At 43.2% G+C, this 17,230-nt stretch overlaps 1 protein-coding gene across 2 annotated transcripts in view; it reads left to right on the top strand.

Moving 5' to 3' along the window:
• P4HA3 (prolyl 4-hydroxylase subunit alpha 3) overlaps window positions 1-16,766 on the top strand; it is a gene marked incomplete at its 5' end in the record, with an annotated part of 38,082 nt that extends 21,316 nt beyond the window's left edge. Inside the window, 6 exons of one of the 2 annotated variants that reach the window (XM_079928276.1) lie at window positions 3,174-3,238; window positions 5,580-5,739; window positions 6,401-6,463; window positions 10,070-10,138; window positions 11,433-11,529; window positions 12,316-16,766. In XM_079928276.1, coding sequence (XP_079784402.1) covers window positions 3,174-3,238; window positions 5,580-5,739; window positions 6,401-6,463; window positions 10,070-10,138; window positions 11,433-11,529; window positions 12,316-12,386 — 525 coding nt within the window. In that variant the 3' untranslated portion in view covers window positions 12,387-16,766. The remainder of the gene's footprint in view (window positions 1-3,173; window positions 3,239-5,579; window positions 5,740-6,400; window positions 6,464-10,069; window positions 10,139-11,432; window positions 11,530-12,315) is intronic. The other variant, XM_079928277.1, reaches the window with a different exon arrangement.
• Between the last annotated feature and the right edge of the window lie 464 nt (window positions 16,767-17,230).

Below are 17,230 nucleotides of genomic sequence, written 5' to 3'. Positions count from 1 at the left end.
AAGGCTTCTCTGCGGACCTGAGATTCATCAGAGTGAAAGGTGGCAAAGGGTATTCCAAGGAGACAGACAATCTGTGCACGGGCCTGCTGTGTGGTGTGTCCAGAGAGTGGGGGGAAGCTCGGGGGCTGAAGTGTGCAAGGGAGGGGGTGCGAGGTGATGGGAGATAAGGCTGCAACGTGAGACACAATTAGAAGCGCTGGAAGTACCAAGCTGGGGAGTTTGGATTTTATCTCGAAGGCAGGCGGGGAGCTGTGGGACAGTTTGAAACAGGAGAGTGCCCTGATCAGGTCTGCAGATTTTGAGGAAGTCTCTGACAGCAGACGTGGATTGGAGGGAGAAAAACAGCAATAATAATTTCATCTAAAAGCCCTTCAGAGAAATCTGGAATCTTTGTACAGAAGGTTTTTGAAGCGATTAAGCTCCCCTCCCTGGTGAATTGGAACGACGTATTTTCAATAGCTTTGGCTTCTCAGTGAGCCAGCGGGAGCGTTTGGCCGCAGCTCCTTTTTCCTCAGGACAACTCTGTTGCTGTGGTAACAGGACAGGCGGCCTACTCGGAGATGTTCATTTAATCCCTTGTAGCCAGGTCATCTGTTTGGCACGCACAGATCTTGCCACTCTCCCTTCCTCCAGAAGCGTCTCGCTGGGGTTGCTGATCCCTGTCTGGTCTTTGGCTCACCCAGGAATAAGCCCGGGGTGTGTGTGGTAGCGGCTGCCCCATGGGATGGCAGCCACCTCAGTGGCTTGTGTTGAATTTCTCTGCTCCTCTTCACTGTGTGTTTCTCAAAGAAGCATTTCTCTGCTCTCTCATCACTCCTCCCCCATCTGCATCCTACACATCCTTGAAGACTCAGCTGAAACCCTATGCCTCTCTTGGCCCCTATCCCTGACCACTTTGGCCCACTTTCATAGACTCTTTCAGGAGGAACATTTTTTCAGAGCACTTTTTGGGGCAACATACAGTAACCTCCCTCCTCTGAACTCAGTTTTTGTCTCCACCTGTTTGGTACTTTCATTTATTCTGCCATTTACGTGTTGTCTGGAATCACGATCAGTTTCATGGGTTAGCATCCTGTCCCCCCAGCTAGACTGTAAACTAGCAGAGATCATATGTTGTCCTTGAAATGCCTGGCTCCATATTAGGCCCGTTGTAGCCAGAGCAATTTGCAAAGGGTCACATCTGACTGAGTCAAGCCCTCACTTAAACTCTTTAATGGGTCCCTTTTTTTTCTTTTTGCGGTATGCGGGCGTCTCACTGCTGTGGCCTCTCCCGTTGCAGAGCACAGGCTCCAGACGCGCAGGCTCAGCGGCCATGGCTCACAGGCCCAGCCTCTCCGCGGCATGTGGGATCTTCCCGGACCGGGGCACGAACCCACGTCCCCTGCATGGGCAGGCGGACTCTCAACCACTGCGCCACCAGGGAAGCCCTAATGGGTCACTTTTGCTTTCAAATGATTACAGAGCTCCTTGGCCTGGCTGCTGCCACTCCCTCTGCAGCATGTTCCCATTATACTGACACCCTAGCCACCCTAAACAACTTGCATCTCCATGAACAGGCAGTGCTCTCACTGGCTCCCCACACACTCTTCTCTCTGCTTGAACCACTCTTCCCTTGGTCTCTTTCCACCTGTGTGATTCCAGTTGTCTTTTGGGCATCCTGGGAAGCCTTCCTGTCCTTCATAAGAATGGGCTAGATGCTCCTTCTCTGTATTTCCATAGCACCCTGTACTTGTCCATTAGGGCCCCATTGGATGCCTTATGTCTGGTTTCCTATGTTGTATTTACAATGCATAGCACAGTGCTTAGCACAGAGAACGACCAATAAGTATCTTCCCCCCAAATGAATGACTTGTAGGTGCACAGTAAATAATTCTTAAAGGAATTAAATGCAGTGTGGCTCTTTAACAGAGGGGGCGGGCAAGGTAGAGTGGAGATTCCCTAGGATTTGTTTTTAAACCACTGATGTTGTCCGAAAAGAACAGAAGAGACTATCTCTCTATGAATCTCTCCTCACTCCTCTATGAATGGCTCAGGAGAGGATGCTGGCTAGAGGACTAGAAAGAGACATCAGTCACCTACCGATTCCCTGCATCCTAGTATTGTAGAGGGAGAGGCTGAGAAGGACTACAAGAGTGTATTGTTCCCATGCTGCATTTTATAGCTGGGGAAATGGGTCGAAGCAAGGGAAGAGCCTTTTCCAAGGTTGTCTACCTGGTTTAGCAGCAGGAATAATAATATTGTAGAAGCCTCTGAGAAGGGAAAGGGTTTCTGTCACATGCCCTTTGTTGCTCCGTGCTCTGCTGTGACCGCATGTGAAGTGCAGGGGTTGTGTCTTTAGCCACAGGACTCTGGTTCATTCACTCCTGGGTACATTTCACCAATATTGAGCACCTACTCCCTGCCAGGCCTTCTCTGCATCCTGGGGATACAGCACTGAAAAAAGACCAAGTCCTTGCCCTCACGGAGCTGACATTCTGATGACAAATGCAGAAGCAGACATCCTTATGTAAATAATATTTCTCTTTCTGTCCCTGGTACAGTACTTTTGCAATTAGAGGCCACTTTATTTAAAAATAATTTAAAATCTATACCTAGACATTCAGAACAAAATAGAGACATTCAGTTAAATTAGTGACTTCCAACCTGTTTGGCTGTTTTTTCCCCATAACCAAGGCAGCTGCAAACAAAACAGACTTTGATTCTCTGTAAGGAAGGGCTTTTATCAGAATTGTTCAGAAGTAGCAGGCTGCCTCTGAGGGTTGAAAGTGTCCTGTCATTGGAGGTGTTCATTTAATTTAACTTACCATCAGTCAGGCCCTGCCCCAAACACTGGGATATAAAGATGAGTAAGAAACAGTCCTTGTTCTTACAGAACTCACAGTCTTGCAGATGCAAATTGGATTCCAAATCACTTGTATTTCAGTTCTACAGACCTTTTTCAGTTTTTACTGTTTACCAGATATGAAGCTAAAGGTTATTTTCAACTCTGAGCTTTTATGTCACTTAAGATTGATAGCTATCACTAAATTAGTAGCATGTACAAAATATCCTTTAATTAAGGAGAAACGGGTGATTGTTAGGCTTATGCTAAGAGAGGAGCGTGTCTGTGGAAGTGAGAGCCCTTCCCTTTGCATCATAACCACTTGGACTTTCTCTTACATCCTTCACACCAGCTACAGAGATCTGTGGTGGCATCAGGCGAAAAGCAGTTACCAGTGGAGTACCGCATCAGCAAAAGGTAAGAGGGGTCCTTTCTTGGCAGGGACTCTGGTCATGCCTGCTGGCCACCCTTGGGCCTGTGGCACAGGTGACTGAAGGTCAGCAGCACCCATTCAGGTGCCATTAGAGACGCCACAGTAGTTCACGTTTACATCTGTACATTCTTGTGGAGAGGGAGCAATTTCCACTCCCCTTACCCAAGGGCCTTTCTCAGGTGGTTACATGGTCTGAGGACTTAACTAGGAGGCAGGCCATTAGGGAGAGACTTGAAAAAGCTCCTATGCCCTAGACCAAAAATTAAGTGTGTAGTTGTTCTCCTAACCAGGATTGCTTTTCCAGGGAACAAGTCCTGTCTCTATTTGGAATTTGACTTTACCTCCTGACTCATATTCAAAGCATGACTTGCGACCACTCAGGCAAGAGGGATGGCCAGAATCTCTGGATCTGATCCCTTCCGTGGTTGAGAGCCCAGCCGTATTCCCTCCCCTCCATCCCTGCTCCCCCTCCACTGTAGCCCTTGGTCTGTGCTGTAAGGACAGGATACCGTAAGAGGAGGGTCCCCACCGGAGCCATGGGAGATGGTGATGACATCCTTGGGGAGAGGCCAGACCTCAAGCTGGGTGGATGGTTTTGTTGTCTGGGAAGCGAGATGAGTGATGAAAGCTTGGATTCAGAATCATCTGGCTTAACTTATTTGGTCTGGTACGTTTTGGGGACCTTTTACATTAGAAGTTATTTTCTAAGTTTTGAAAGGCCCATCTAACCTCAGCTTCGTTGCTTTGCTAACCTTTCTGATACTGTAGTGTCAAGGAGAAAATTCCACCTTCTGTTTAGAGTCATTGCTTTTAGGGGAGTAGGTGATATTCTCTTTACTTTTCAGGTAAAGAAACTGAGACCCTCATTGCCTCCTCTCACTACCCACCCTCCACCACAGTGCACCCATTTGAATTTTGGTTCTGTCCTCACAACTTCACTGGAACTGGTCCCTCAAAGGTCACCTATGCACTCCAAATCACTATCCACAAAGACCAGGTTCCCGACCACAGTGTCCTCAGCTTTCTGCAACATGCCCTGAGCCTACTTTGCTAGCATTATTTCCCATTACTTCTCTAATAGACTAAATGCTTTCGTGCTGACACACACTGCAGTATATCACCCCACCATGTCTGTGCTTATGCTATTTCTTCAGCCTGGAATATCCCTACGTCTTTTCCATCTATTGAAATTTTATGCACCCTTCAAAATTTGGCCTACATGTCCATCTCACCTCAGTGCCCCAGTCAGAAGTAACATCTCCTTCCTCTGTGCTCCCCAGAACTTTACTTTAAGGGCTGGTTCTTATTTTTAACTCTACCTTGATTTGTGCTCAGTTGTATTTGTGTATATTTGTGTGTCTCCTCTCATGAGCTCTTTGAACACAACAGCTTTGTCTTGGGTATCTTTGTAAACCTTAGAGCCCACAGCATAGCACTATGCGTGCACTCCATACAAAAGAATGAACAAATTAATCCATCATTTATAGACTAAGGACGTGGTCTTCCAGACATGCCAAGGTGCTTCCCTTAAGAGCCTTCATCATCTCTCCAGGATGCTCACTGGCTTTGCTTGGGGAGCACTTCCTCACTTCCCAGGGACCACATTCTGATGCCAAATCCTCCACTTTATCAGAACCTCAACAAGACATTCAGGAAAAGAGACTGAACTTTGCTCTTTGGCCTTTGCCCTGTCCTGGTTTGTCCTGAAGTAGAGCAAAAGAGCAGAGATTTTTCTGTGTTTTACAGCAAATCAATAACATACAGCTTACAAAGCATCTTCATAAGCATTGTCTGTCACAATCTTCCTAAGTCTGTGTAGTAGATATTATTACCATCCCCATATTATAGATGAATACACTGAACCTTAAGAGAGGTGAAAGGTTAAGGGCCTGACCAAGGGTCAAGCTGAGGATCCAGGACTGGTCTTACTCCTCTGAATCCAAAGCTTTTTCCATTGCACCCAGCTTCCTCCATTGAGATGTCTCTAAACACAGCATTCTTAAAGACAGGGTTTTGTCTTCTTTCTCTTTGTATCCCAGTGCCTGGTGATGGGAACCTTCACTCTTCACACACCTAGCACAGGGTCTGGCATACAGTAGGCCTCAGAGAATGTTTGTTGAATGAATGTGTGAATGTTAAGATAGAGCACAAAATGGACTGGGCCGACTTAACAGGAGGAATGAGTAGGTAATTAGGTATTCGTGTCTGTCTTCCTGTCCTCCTTACCTTCCTTCCTTCCTTCTGGCAGTTAACATCATTCATTCACAGATATTTAGTTATTTCTGGCAGTAGATCACTGATGCTGCAACCTGTGGTGTGTTTTAGTGCCTGGCTAAAGGACACCGTTGACCCAGTGCTGGTGACCCTCGACCATCGCATTGCCTCCCTTACAGGCCTTGATGTCCAGCCTCCATACGCAGAGTATCTCCAGGTGGTAAACTACGGAATCGGAGGGCACTATGAGCCTCACTTTGACCATGCTACGGTAACCATGGGGTCGGTGACCAATCTCGTGGGGTAGGCAACGAGGGTGTTATTTATTTCTCTGAGACAGAGCTCTTATAGGGCCCCCAGAGAATACCGCGTGAAATTTTAGAACAAAGGTTCTTGTTCTAGGTAGATTGAAAGCCTTGATTTCAAGCTGATTGCTGCTGACTCATCTTCTTTTTACTAAAACTCACTGAAAAACAGTCTTACAATGATTGAATTTTATGACATGTAAATTATATCAATTAAACTCTTCTATGACAAAAAAGTGTGCCTCTTTGGCAAATCATTGGGAACTCCAGTCTTATGACTTGGTATTTTTACAGAATAATTATCTGTAATATTTTATATGTTAATTTATTTCACCAAGAACCTGAAGGTGCAATCAGCCCCTCACATAGTGCTTTCACTACTAACAAGCAATTTTGTTTGATTAGTAGTATACAGTTCACTTATATGAGTATCTAATAAAGTGGTAAGAGGAAAAAAAGTATATTGAGTACCTGCCAGCAAAGATAGGCACATACTTGACTAGGTATAGCTCAAGGCTATATCCCATCTGTGACTCCTCCATTTTTCTCCTCCCTGTATTATGGTGGCATCCTGGCTGTTACTCTGGTGCCATCTGCATAAAATAATATGTTCTATTTTTGTCTCAGTCACCAACCAGCCCACTGTACAGAATGAACTCTGGGAACCGAGTCGCAACATTTATGATCTACGTGAGTCTTGCTCTGGAGGGACCAGGGCTGCTTACTTAATGACTATTTATATCTCTTTTATTTTATGGTTTTCAAAGCGATATCAGATACTGATTTCATCTGAATTTCACAGCAGAAAAATCTCCAGGATGTTTGTGAATTTCATACAGCACTCTTGTTAGGCACTATAGGAGAGAGAAAGAAATATCAATACAAGTCAGTTCCTTCCCTCAAAGAGCTTACATTGTGTAGACCTCAATGTGACCTTGTCATTGTCAGTGATTAGGATGGGAAGTGGGGTTACACCGAAGGCCAAGAGATCCTGGGACCCGAACAACACAGGAAGGGGATGTGAGAGTCTCTGTCTTTGAGGTCCCATAGACTAGTTGGTGTTGAAAAGCATGGACCTATAGGTGAGGTTGTGGAGCTATGAGGGGAGAGAGGAGAGAAATGAAGCAGCTGAGATTACAAGAGGGAAGAACGGAGATGCCTAGAGAGAAATTCAGTAAGTGTGGCTCTCTCATATGCGGTGAAAATTTTCTTCCTTATCTCCTCATAAATTCTTCACTAAAATCTACATTATACCCCCTTAAAACAAACTGCCCTCCTCTCCTAGTTTCTGACCTGATCCTATAGAATTCGGACCCAGTCTTTATTATCTCACCTATCCTCTTCCCTTCAGATCATGTGGGTTTACCTCCTTCTCTATGGACAAGTCATAATTTCAGGCATCTGTCACTTAAATTATAAGAGGTGCATTACTGTTAAATGAAGGAATAAACATGCCAAATGTAAGTGCTCTATATAACACCCTAAGATGAAGGCCTGGTTTCAGGCTCATTAGAATAGCAGACATCTACACCCTAGCATTCCCTCTTTCCTTAGTCCTGTTAACTGGTCTCCACAGTGTAGCCAAGAAAGGACCATCAGAGGCCAGCACTCTGTAGTTTTAATGCTGGCAATCCCAACATGCTTCTTCATGTGGCTTGGTTTTAATTTTATGCAGAACTGGAAGGCTGCCGTTGCCAATGGTGTCTGGCCTCTCCTGGTAATTCTGAGCATTCTGATCAGGCAGAGGGATGGCTGATGTCAGCTCTCTGGGCAGGAGACACAGCTTGGATCAGCTGCTGGTACATCTCTGGTTGATGACTAAAGCTGGCATGGGAGGTCACAGGCAGTGAAGTGCACTGATATCAAAGAATAGGACATCTAGGGGCCAATATCTCTCTGTTCTTTATCCCCCTAGTATCTTCTGTAGCTGACTCCCTGATTACAGAGGTCCAGTTACTATGGTAAGGGTACTATGGTAAGGGTAGCCCAGCAATTTTAAATGACAAATGCAAGAGTGTGTATATGTTTGGATTTTAAGCCTTTGATACACAGTGGAATGGAAAGCGTTTTGGGTTTGGAGTCAGTTGGTCTAATTCTGGTTCTGCCACTTAACATGTGGCCTCAGCACAAATCACATCAATTCTTCGAGCTTGTCTTCTTGCTCTGTGCCTCCTCACAGGGCTGTCATGAGGATCTGATGAAATAATGTAAGGGGATATCTCTCTGTGCAGTTTCATATAATATGTTTCTATCATGTATCCCAGAAAGCAAGCATAGGACCCCATAAATGGGATCGTGGGACCTAGGAAGTGCTAGGTTATGCCCAATCCTTTCATCTTCAGGTTGGTGTTAAGACCATCATAAACATTTCTGAACATAAGACATAAGATTTATGGAGAACATAAGAGTAGTATTATATAGGGAGAAAATAATCTTTAAGGAGTATTGGGAGGATTGAGTTGAAATCAGGTTAGTGATTTTCTACTCAGACTGGACATAAGATCAGTCCCAGTACAAAACAGTGGAAGGTTTACAGAGGGAAGATTTCCCTCCCCTCCACCAATCTTACAATCCATGCCCTGCTCATGAGCTTCACAGCACACAGATCCGATTCTCTTTTCAATTTGTTGGATAAGTCCTTCCTTCCCACTATACTGTGAAACCACAGGTAGAGGAAGGCAGGAAAGTCCAGGTTTCCTCTGTTGCATCTTGCTTACACCCACAGTGGCTGACAACAGGGGTCTGAACAGAATCATCCAGTTTGTTATTTGAACACAAGGAGCAAATTGTTGCTCTCATCGCCCTTCCCAAAGGACTACAGGGGGAGCCAAGATGTGCTAAAAATCACCACTGCCTTTTCCAGGTTCTGAATCGCCGCGTCAGTTCAGTTTCCTCTAACAAGTGCTAACATCCCAACTCCCATAACTCTTGCTCTGTAACACAGGCGAATATGGTGGGATCTGTGAATGTGCTGGTAGACAGTTAGCCAGGGCGAGGTAAGACTGGCACTCTGTGTCATGCTGCTGGTGAGAAAATAATTTAGCAGTTGTATCTAAAGTATTGAATATTTGCATATACTTTTGACCCAATAATACTAATGCTCAGACTCTTTCCTAAGAGAACAATCTAAAACGCAAAAATGATTTTACTCATTAAGATGTTCAGTGTTGTTTATAATAGTAAACAGTGGGAAATAACCTAATGTTCAAGAGTGTATGTAGCATAATGGTTATGAGCAGGGACTTTGTAGTCAGACAGCATTGGCTCAGCTCCAGTCCTGGCTCAGTCACCAAGGAGTTATATGACCTTTTGTAAACCACTCAATCTCTCTGAGACTTGGTTTCCTCATCTGTAGAATGTAAATAATAACAATCCTAACTCACAGGAATAGTGAGGATGATATATTTGTTGTGAGGAATAAGTGAGATAATATATTTGTAAGGACTTAGTGTGATGCCTAACATACGGCCAGTGCTCAATAAATGTTAACTATTACAGTTAAACCATAACAGTGCTTTTTTCTTTTTCCAGATGGTAAGATGATGAATAATATTAAGTATTTTAAAGTATTTTTCAAAATGTTTAGGTTATTACATATTTCTTTGACAATCAGAAAAAACTCTTCAAGTTAAGTAAACACATCCATAATTCTAGAATATACCAGTGGTGAAACCCTTTAGCTGAGATTACCTAGAGAGGGTCTGAGTGATCTGGAAAACACACCAAAGGTGCAATCAGTATTTCCTATGATGCCCAGCTTTCAAATATAATCATTGTATTCTAAACAGTGTTTTGTAAGCCACTGGTCATGATCCATTAGTGGGCTGTGAAATCAAGTTAGTGGATCTGGTCAGTATTTAAGAAATCTGAACTAGAATAGAATAAAATAAAATGGAAAATAACAGAGGGCATCTGATGTAGTTAAGAATATTTTATGAAACTTACTTCAGGGACGTGTCTGTGTCTTGGGTTGTGACATAAACTGTATTTCTTCCTGAGGGCCTCGAAGTTTGAATCTACTTATGGTAACCCTCAATAAGGATGTTAGCTCAAAGGGTAAAGAAAGGGGGCATTTCTAAACGTTGTCCTCTTGTGGCCCTGCAGGCAAATACTGATGCCACTGGGTAGGCTCTCTCAATTCCTAAATCGGGTGATTGTACTTCCATAAGTATTTCTCCTAGAGTTGAAAGAGGGGCACACAAGAGGGAATTTATGCAGAAATGACATCAGAGGTCATGTGAGGCAGAGTAGGGCAGTCGGGATATTTCAACCCTGGCTCTTCCTCTGGCCTTGCAGCTGAGCTCGGTGGAAGCTGGAGGAGCCACAGCCTTCATCTACGGCAACTTTAGCGTGCCTGTGGTCAAGGTGAGTGGGGGTCTGACCCCAACAGGTGGTTTTAGCAGTGCAGAACTAACACCCTAGCGTTCATGCTGCCTGTGCTTGCAAGCTTATTCCTGGGAGAGGGAATGAAAAGAGGTCTCCCCTGATTCCCAGAATCAAAGATAATCCCTCAATTTTCTTGACTCCTGCATTTACTTGTGCCTCTATTTTTTATTTTATTTACACTTATATTACAAGAGGATGATTACATGTGTGTCTTCCCATTACAATAGAGCTCCTCAAAGGTGAGAGTGCCCTTCAGATCCTTGACAACAACTGGTCCCTTCAGTCATTCGTTTAGTAAACACTGGCGGCTGGAGGCACTGAGAGTACCGAGGAAAACTCGTAGTCCTTGCCTCCAGAAGTCAACATAATGTATTGCAGTAGGAGTTATAATGTCAAGCAAGGCACAGAGGGCGGCCAGTGTGGTAAGAGGTTTGTTTAATTAATTAATATCTCCCCCAAATGTCAGATCAATCAATCAGGGATGACAGCCCTTACTTCAGGAATGAAATGAAGACAAATAATTGAGATCACGCCTCATAGCACTTAGCACAGTACCCAGCACATCCTAAGCATTCAGTGAGTAAATGCTGGGTATCTATCAAAACTCAGGGGGTTGGCTAAGGTTAAAGTAAGCGTATAGGAAAAAAAAGCTGGGGACGGGGTGGGGGGGGGAAAGAACATATACGATTTGGAATCAAAATGCCTGGGTTTGAGTCCTGACCTTGCTCCTTCTTCGTTGCATTATTTAAAGCCCCTAAGTCTCAACTTCCTTGCTGGTGAGGTGGGGATGATGATCCCTGCTTCCTGCGGGTGTTATTAGGAAGTGCCTAAGGAAGAGTCAGTGGCTCACTTAAGTTCTTAGTTGTGTGAGGAATATTTTGTTCCACCTTGTGCTTTTTGTCGAGTTTCTCTCCTCAGTGATCGTATGACACCCTGTGCTCACCTTTCCCCCAGCACTTGTCACACTGTCTCATCCTCGTTTGTTTTTATGTCTGTCTCTCCCACAAGACTGAACTCCCTGAGACAACTGGACATGATCTGTCTCTGCATCCTCAGGGCCTAGAGCAGAGCAGGCCCTCAATAAGGGATGCATGAGTGAATAAGTAAATGGCAGCTTATACCATCTTGTGGCATTTTATGCATGCCTTGCCCCCAGTCTGCATGGACAGTTTTCTTGTTTAATGACATGCATGCCTTTGTCCTCAGTCAAGTGCTTCCTAAGGACTGAGATTCTGGGCTGACCTCCCCTGGGGCGGGGTCTGCTTGTTTTCAGAATGCAGCACTATTTTGGTGGAACCTGCATAGGAGTGGTGAAGGGGATGGTGACACACTTCATGCTGGCTGTCCTGTCCTGGTAGGAGATAAGTGGGGTAAGGCCTGCCTTTCTGGGCATGGGAATTGGGTGAGGGGTTCAGGGTAAAGTGAAGTAGGGGATGGATGGAAAATAACATAGCCTTTTCATTCCAAAAGCTTAACAGTGCCACATTATATTGAGGTGATCAGATTCTGGATTAGTTGCCACCAGTACATTGGGAGCCCATAAGGCCGGGCTTTTGTCATAGAGCAGGTGTCAGTAAAAGTTTATTGGCCTTACCAGATGGGCCTTGACTCCTGAGCACAGCTAAGGAATAATATGTTGCCAAGTCCCAGTCCTCTATCCCAAGGAGAGAACCATCAGGTGCTTCCCCATGAGGAGATGGTCAAACAAGCAAGAGAGAAATAAGTAGGGGATGTGTTTATGTCATATATGTGTCTAAGAGCACTTAGCTCTGAAGACAGAAAAAGAAGTAGAAGAGGGACTCTTGTGCTGAGGTGGACTTTGCCAGGAGAATCCATCCCTTTTCTCTCATTACCCTGGAATGGTTCCCTGGGGGAGGTGGGCTTTTAGGAGCTACATATGAAGGGTAAGTGACCACAGTACCCACGGGTTTGAAAATTAGTCTGTAGTAGCAGGACCTGTCAGGGACTTTTTCCAGGTGCCACTGTCCTTTCTGCTCTTTACTGCTGCTGAAGCAACGTCTTGTAGTCCACAGTAGGGCTGGGACCAGGGTGAGGCAAGTGAGTTGCCAAGGGTGTGGAATTTAACGGCCTTGTGAGCGAGCATCGCTACTGTCTGCTCCGCTGAGCCTCCTCTTCTTCCTCCCCATTTCCCCCAGTGGCCAACAAGTGGATACACGAGTATGGACAGGAATTCCGCAGACCTTGCAGCTCAAGCCCTGAAGACTAAAATGTTGGCAGAGAGAAGCTGGAAGAGTCCTTTGGCTTTCCAGAGAAGCCAGAAGCCAAAAGCTATGGTAAGAGAGGAGAAAGGAGAGCAAAGCTTCTGGAGGAGGGTCTTTGTCAGCATTGCCTATTCCTTGCAAATGGAAGACAAGGAAGTGGTCTCTAGCAGGGGACATCTGAGAACTTACAGTTGCTCCTCAAGCCATGAGTCACAGTAGAATGAACAATAGAAAGGAGGGGGCAAGGAGGCTGGAGCGAGAAGTTTCTAGAGCTCAGACACTTTCTCTTGGGAACAGGACATATCAACAGTCTCCAGGGTTTGGTCATTGGGGCTTTTGCTACTTGAGCCTTGACCACAGGGGCCCAGAAGTGGCAGTGAGGACACCTGCAGGTGTTGCCTGACCCCCCATATGCCCTTCTGCCTACTGACTTCTGCTGAAGGCTGAGCAGGGGGTGTCTCTGTATCAGGAGTGTACCTCATGTGATGATTTTTTTAAAGCAGAAAATAACTTTTTTAAAATATGATTTTTTAATACAGCCATTAAAAATGTTTTAATACAGTCATTAAAGATGTTTACAAATCATTTTTCACAACCAAGAACATTCTTACTTTGTAATATTGAGTGAAAAAGGCAGAGTATAATATTTTATTTATGTGTAATCTCATCTTGGCTCCCCTCTCACTGCATTCCAGACACAAGACATTCTTTCTGTTCGCTGCTGCTGGTCTCACCATTCCACTCTTGGCTCAGTACTGCTTCAGAGGCCTTCTCTGACACCCAAACTTCCAGCCACTTTTGTTCACATTAGCCAACTTTGTTTTCTTCCTAACAAACACTTTTCTTGAAATTATTTTATTAATTGTGGCCAGTGGCCTTCCCTGCAGGCTGAATGCTTTAAGACCCCTCTATACTTTACTTTGTAAATGCCTCTATTGTAGCCCCCATCTCACTGAATTTCACTATTTGTTTATTTGCCTGGCTGCCTGCACTCCTTATACCTCTTGGTATCCCCAGAAAAAGGTCTGTTTCAAATAAGTAGGCATTCAGCAAATATTTCTGGATAAATGAATAAGAAGGCCTCCTTTGAGTTGTACTTTGGAGGACAGGTAGAATTTTTTTACAGGCAGAGTCTAGTGAGGAGAAGCATTTCCCAGCAGAAGGACTAGCATGAGCTAAGGCTGCACTGATGAGTGACTTGTGCAAAGAGAACATTCCGGGCGACTTGGCTCAGGTTCCTCAACAGGAGCGAGGGCGTGTGCCTTGCTCACAAAGAAGCCACACAAGTAAAGGACTAGGTGCTTAGACACTGCTGCCTCCGCCCCCTCCCTGCACCATACACGTCAGGGTTTCTGCCTCCCAGAGCTCTGTGGGCCCCAAGGAAAAGGTTCTGGTGTGCTGATATTCGGGTTCCTGAAGAGCCTCCACGAGCACCTGGTCACATCCCCAGTATTTCCACTGAATGCATCAGGACTCTGGAAACCCTCCTACTAAATTACTGTCACGTAGGGAAGAAAAAGTACTTTCCCCCTACCCTTCTGAGTTCTTAGCTGAAACCTGTGTAATAAAAGACATATTAACAAAAGGAAACCCACAAGCTTAGTGACATGTATATATCATATATACATGGGAGATACCCAGAGGAAAATGAATAACTCCCTGAGGTGGCTTAGAACTTGGGATGAAATATCATCGTAAGAGGGAACGGGGGGATGTAGCCCTCTTAGATTCCTAGGAATGATAAATGGGCCCTTAGAGTATAGCCCATAGGTGGGAGATGTGATGGTGACAGTTGATCTAGGTGTGGTGTCCACTTGTAGTCTCTTCGCCTGTGGTAAGGGTCAGTCTTCCTTGGTTGGTGAAACTCTTGAGGAGGGGATTTCTAACAATTGAGTTCCTTTTGGAGCATCTGTCTTCAGGCAGGTTAGAGCAGTTCAGGGAAAGTGGTGTGTCTGTGGGGCCCCAAAAGCGCTTAGTAGGTAGCTATTTCTAAATAGGACTGACTGTGGCTTGGTACATAGTTTATAATTTTGTTTCTTTCTTGCACGCTTCTTCAACTGTTTTTCTAACAGCTTTCTCCAACCTGGGTTCCTGGTGTTGCACTCAGTATCCCTCACAAGATTCACTACAGGGAAGATTCTTTATGTTAATGACTATTATCATTGTCATTAGTAACATACTGACCGTTTACCACTGGCCAGGCACTGTGATAAGAACTGAGGTGTACTTGTCTCCTTCAATCCTCACGATGAATAGGTACTATTATCTCCATTTTATAGATGAGGGAAACTGAGGCAGAGAATGTGTAACTTGCCTGAGGTTACATAGCTATAGTGGCACAGGCAGGATTTGAATACAGGTCTGCCTCCAAAGATTTTTTTTTTTTTAAATTTTTTAAATTGAAGTATAGTTGATTTACAATGTTGTGTTAATTTCATGTATACAGTGAAGTGATTCACATACAGTATATATGATATATACAGTATATATATATATATATATATATATATATATATATATTCTTTTCCCTTATAGATTATTACAAGATATTGAGTATAGTTCTCTGCGCTATACAGTAGGTTCTTGTTGGTTATCTATTTTATATATAGTAGTGTAGATGTGTTAATCCCAAATTCCTAATCTATCCCTCCTCCCCTTTCCCCTTTGGTAACCATAAGCTTGTTTTCTATGTCTGTGAGTCTGTTTCTATTTTGTAAATAAGTTCATCACTTATATCATTTTTTTAGATTCCACATATAAGCAATATCATGTGATATCTGTCTTTGTCTGGCTTACTTCACTTAGTATGATAATCTTTAGGTCCATCTATGGACCTAGAAAGAAACAGAAAATATGAACAGACCAATTACCAGTACCAGTACTGAAACTGAATCAGTAATTTTAAAACTCCCAACAAACCAAAGTCCAGGACCAGATAGCTTCACAGGTGAATTCTACCAAACGTTTAGAGAAGAGTTAACACCTATCCTTCTGAAATTATTCCAAAACGTTGCAGAGGAAGAAACACTTCTGAACTCATTCTATGAGGCCACCATCACCCCAATATCAAAACCAGACAAAGAGTGGGAGGGAGACACAAGAGGGAGGAGATATGGGAACATATGTATATGTATAGCTGATTCACTTTGTTATAAAGCAGAAACTAACACACCATTATAAAACAACTATACTCCAATAAAGATGTTAAAAAATAAATAAATAAAAAGATACTAAAAACAAACAAGCAACCAAAGATATCACAAAAAAGGAAAATTACAGGCCAGTATCACTGATGAACATCGATGCAAAAGTCCTCAATGAAATGCTAGCAAACCCAACTCCAACAATACATTAAAAGGATCACACACCACGATCAAGTGGGCTTTATCACAGGATGCAAGGATTTTTCAATATCCGCAAATCAATCAGTGTGATACACCACATTAACAAATTGAAGAATAAAAACCATATGATCATCTCAATAGCTGCAGAAAGAGCTTTCGATAAAATTCAACATCCATTTATGGTAAAAACTCTCCAGAAAGTAGGCAAAGAAAGAACACACCTCAACATAATAAAGGCCATATAGGACAAACCCACAGCTAACATCATACTCAATGGTGAAAAGCTGAAAGCATTTCCTCTAAGATCAGGAACAAGACAAGGATGTCCATTCTCACCACTTTTATTTAACATAGCTTTGGAAGTCCTAGCCACAGCAATCAGAGAAGAAAAAGAAATAAAAGGAATCCAAATTGGAAAAGAAGAAGTAAAGAAGAAAAGAAGAAGTAAAACTGTCACTGTTTTACACAGAAAATCCTAAAGACACTAACAGAAAACTACTAGAGCTCATCAAAGAATTTAGTAAAGTTGCAGAAAATTAACACACAGAAATCTGTTGCATTTCCATACACTAACAACGAAATACCAGAAAGAGAAATTAAGGAAATAATCCCATTTACCATCACATCAGAAAGAATAAAATACCTAGGAATAAACCTACGTAAGGAGGCAAAAGACCTATAACTGTAAAATGCTTATTAAAGCAACTGAAGACAACACAATCAGATGGAAAGATATACCATGTTCTTGGATTGGAAGAATCAATATCGTTAAAATGACAATACTACCCAAGGCAATCTACAGATTTAATACAATCCCTATCAAATTACCAATGGCATTTTTCAGAGAATTAGAGCAAAAAATTTTTAATTTGTATGGAAACACAAAAGTCTCTGAATAACCAAAGCAATATTGAGAAAGAAAAATGGAGCTCGAGGAATCAGGCTCCCTGACTTCAGACTATACTACAAAACTACAGTAATCAAAACAATATGGTACTGGCACAAAAACAGATATATAGATCAATGGAAAAGCATAGAAAGCCCAGAAATAAACCCACTCACTTATGGTCAATTAATCGACAACAAAGGAGGCAAGAATATACAATGGAGAAAAGACAGTCTCTTCAATAAGTGGTGCTGGGAAAATTGGATAGCTACATGTAAAAGAATGAAATTAGAACAGTCCCTAACACCATATACAAAAATAAACTCAAAATGGCTTAAAGACTTAAACATAAGATATGACACCATAAAACTCCTAGAAGAGATCATAGGCAAAAAATTCTCTGACATAAATCATACCCATGTTTTCTTAGATCAGTTTCCCAAGGCAATAGAAATAAAAACAAACAAATGGGACATAATCAAACTTACAAGCTTTTGCATAGCAAAGGAAACCGTACACAAAACAAAAAGACCATCTATGGAATGGGAGAAAATATTTGCAAATGGTGAGACTGACAAGGGATTAATTTCCAAAATATACAAATAGCTCATACAGCTCA

This window comes from Stenella coeruleoalba, assembly GCF_951394435.1.
Source record: "Stenella coeruleoalba genome assembly, chromosome: 8".
Taxonomy (NCBI): domain Eukaryota; kingdom Metazoa; phylum Chordata; class Mammalia; order Artiodactyla; family Delphinidae; genus Stenella; species Stenella coeruleoalba.
The sequence above is the reverse complement of the archived record's forward strand: the minus strand, read 5'-3'. Positions and strand labels throughout refer to the sequence as shown.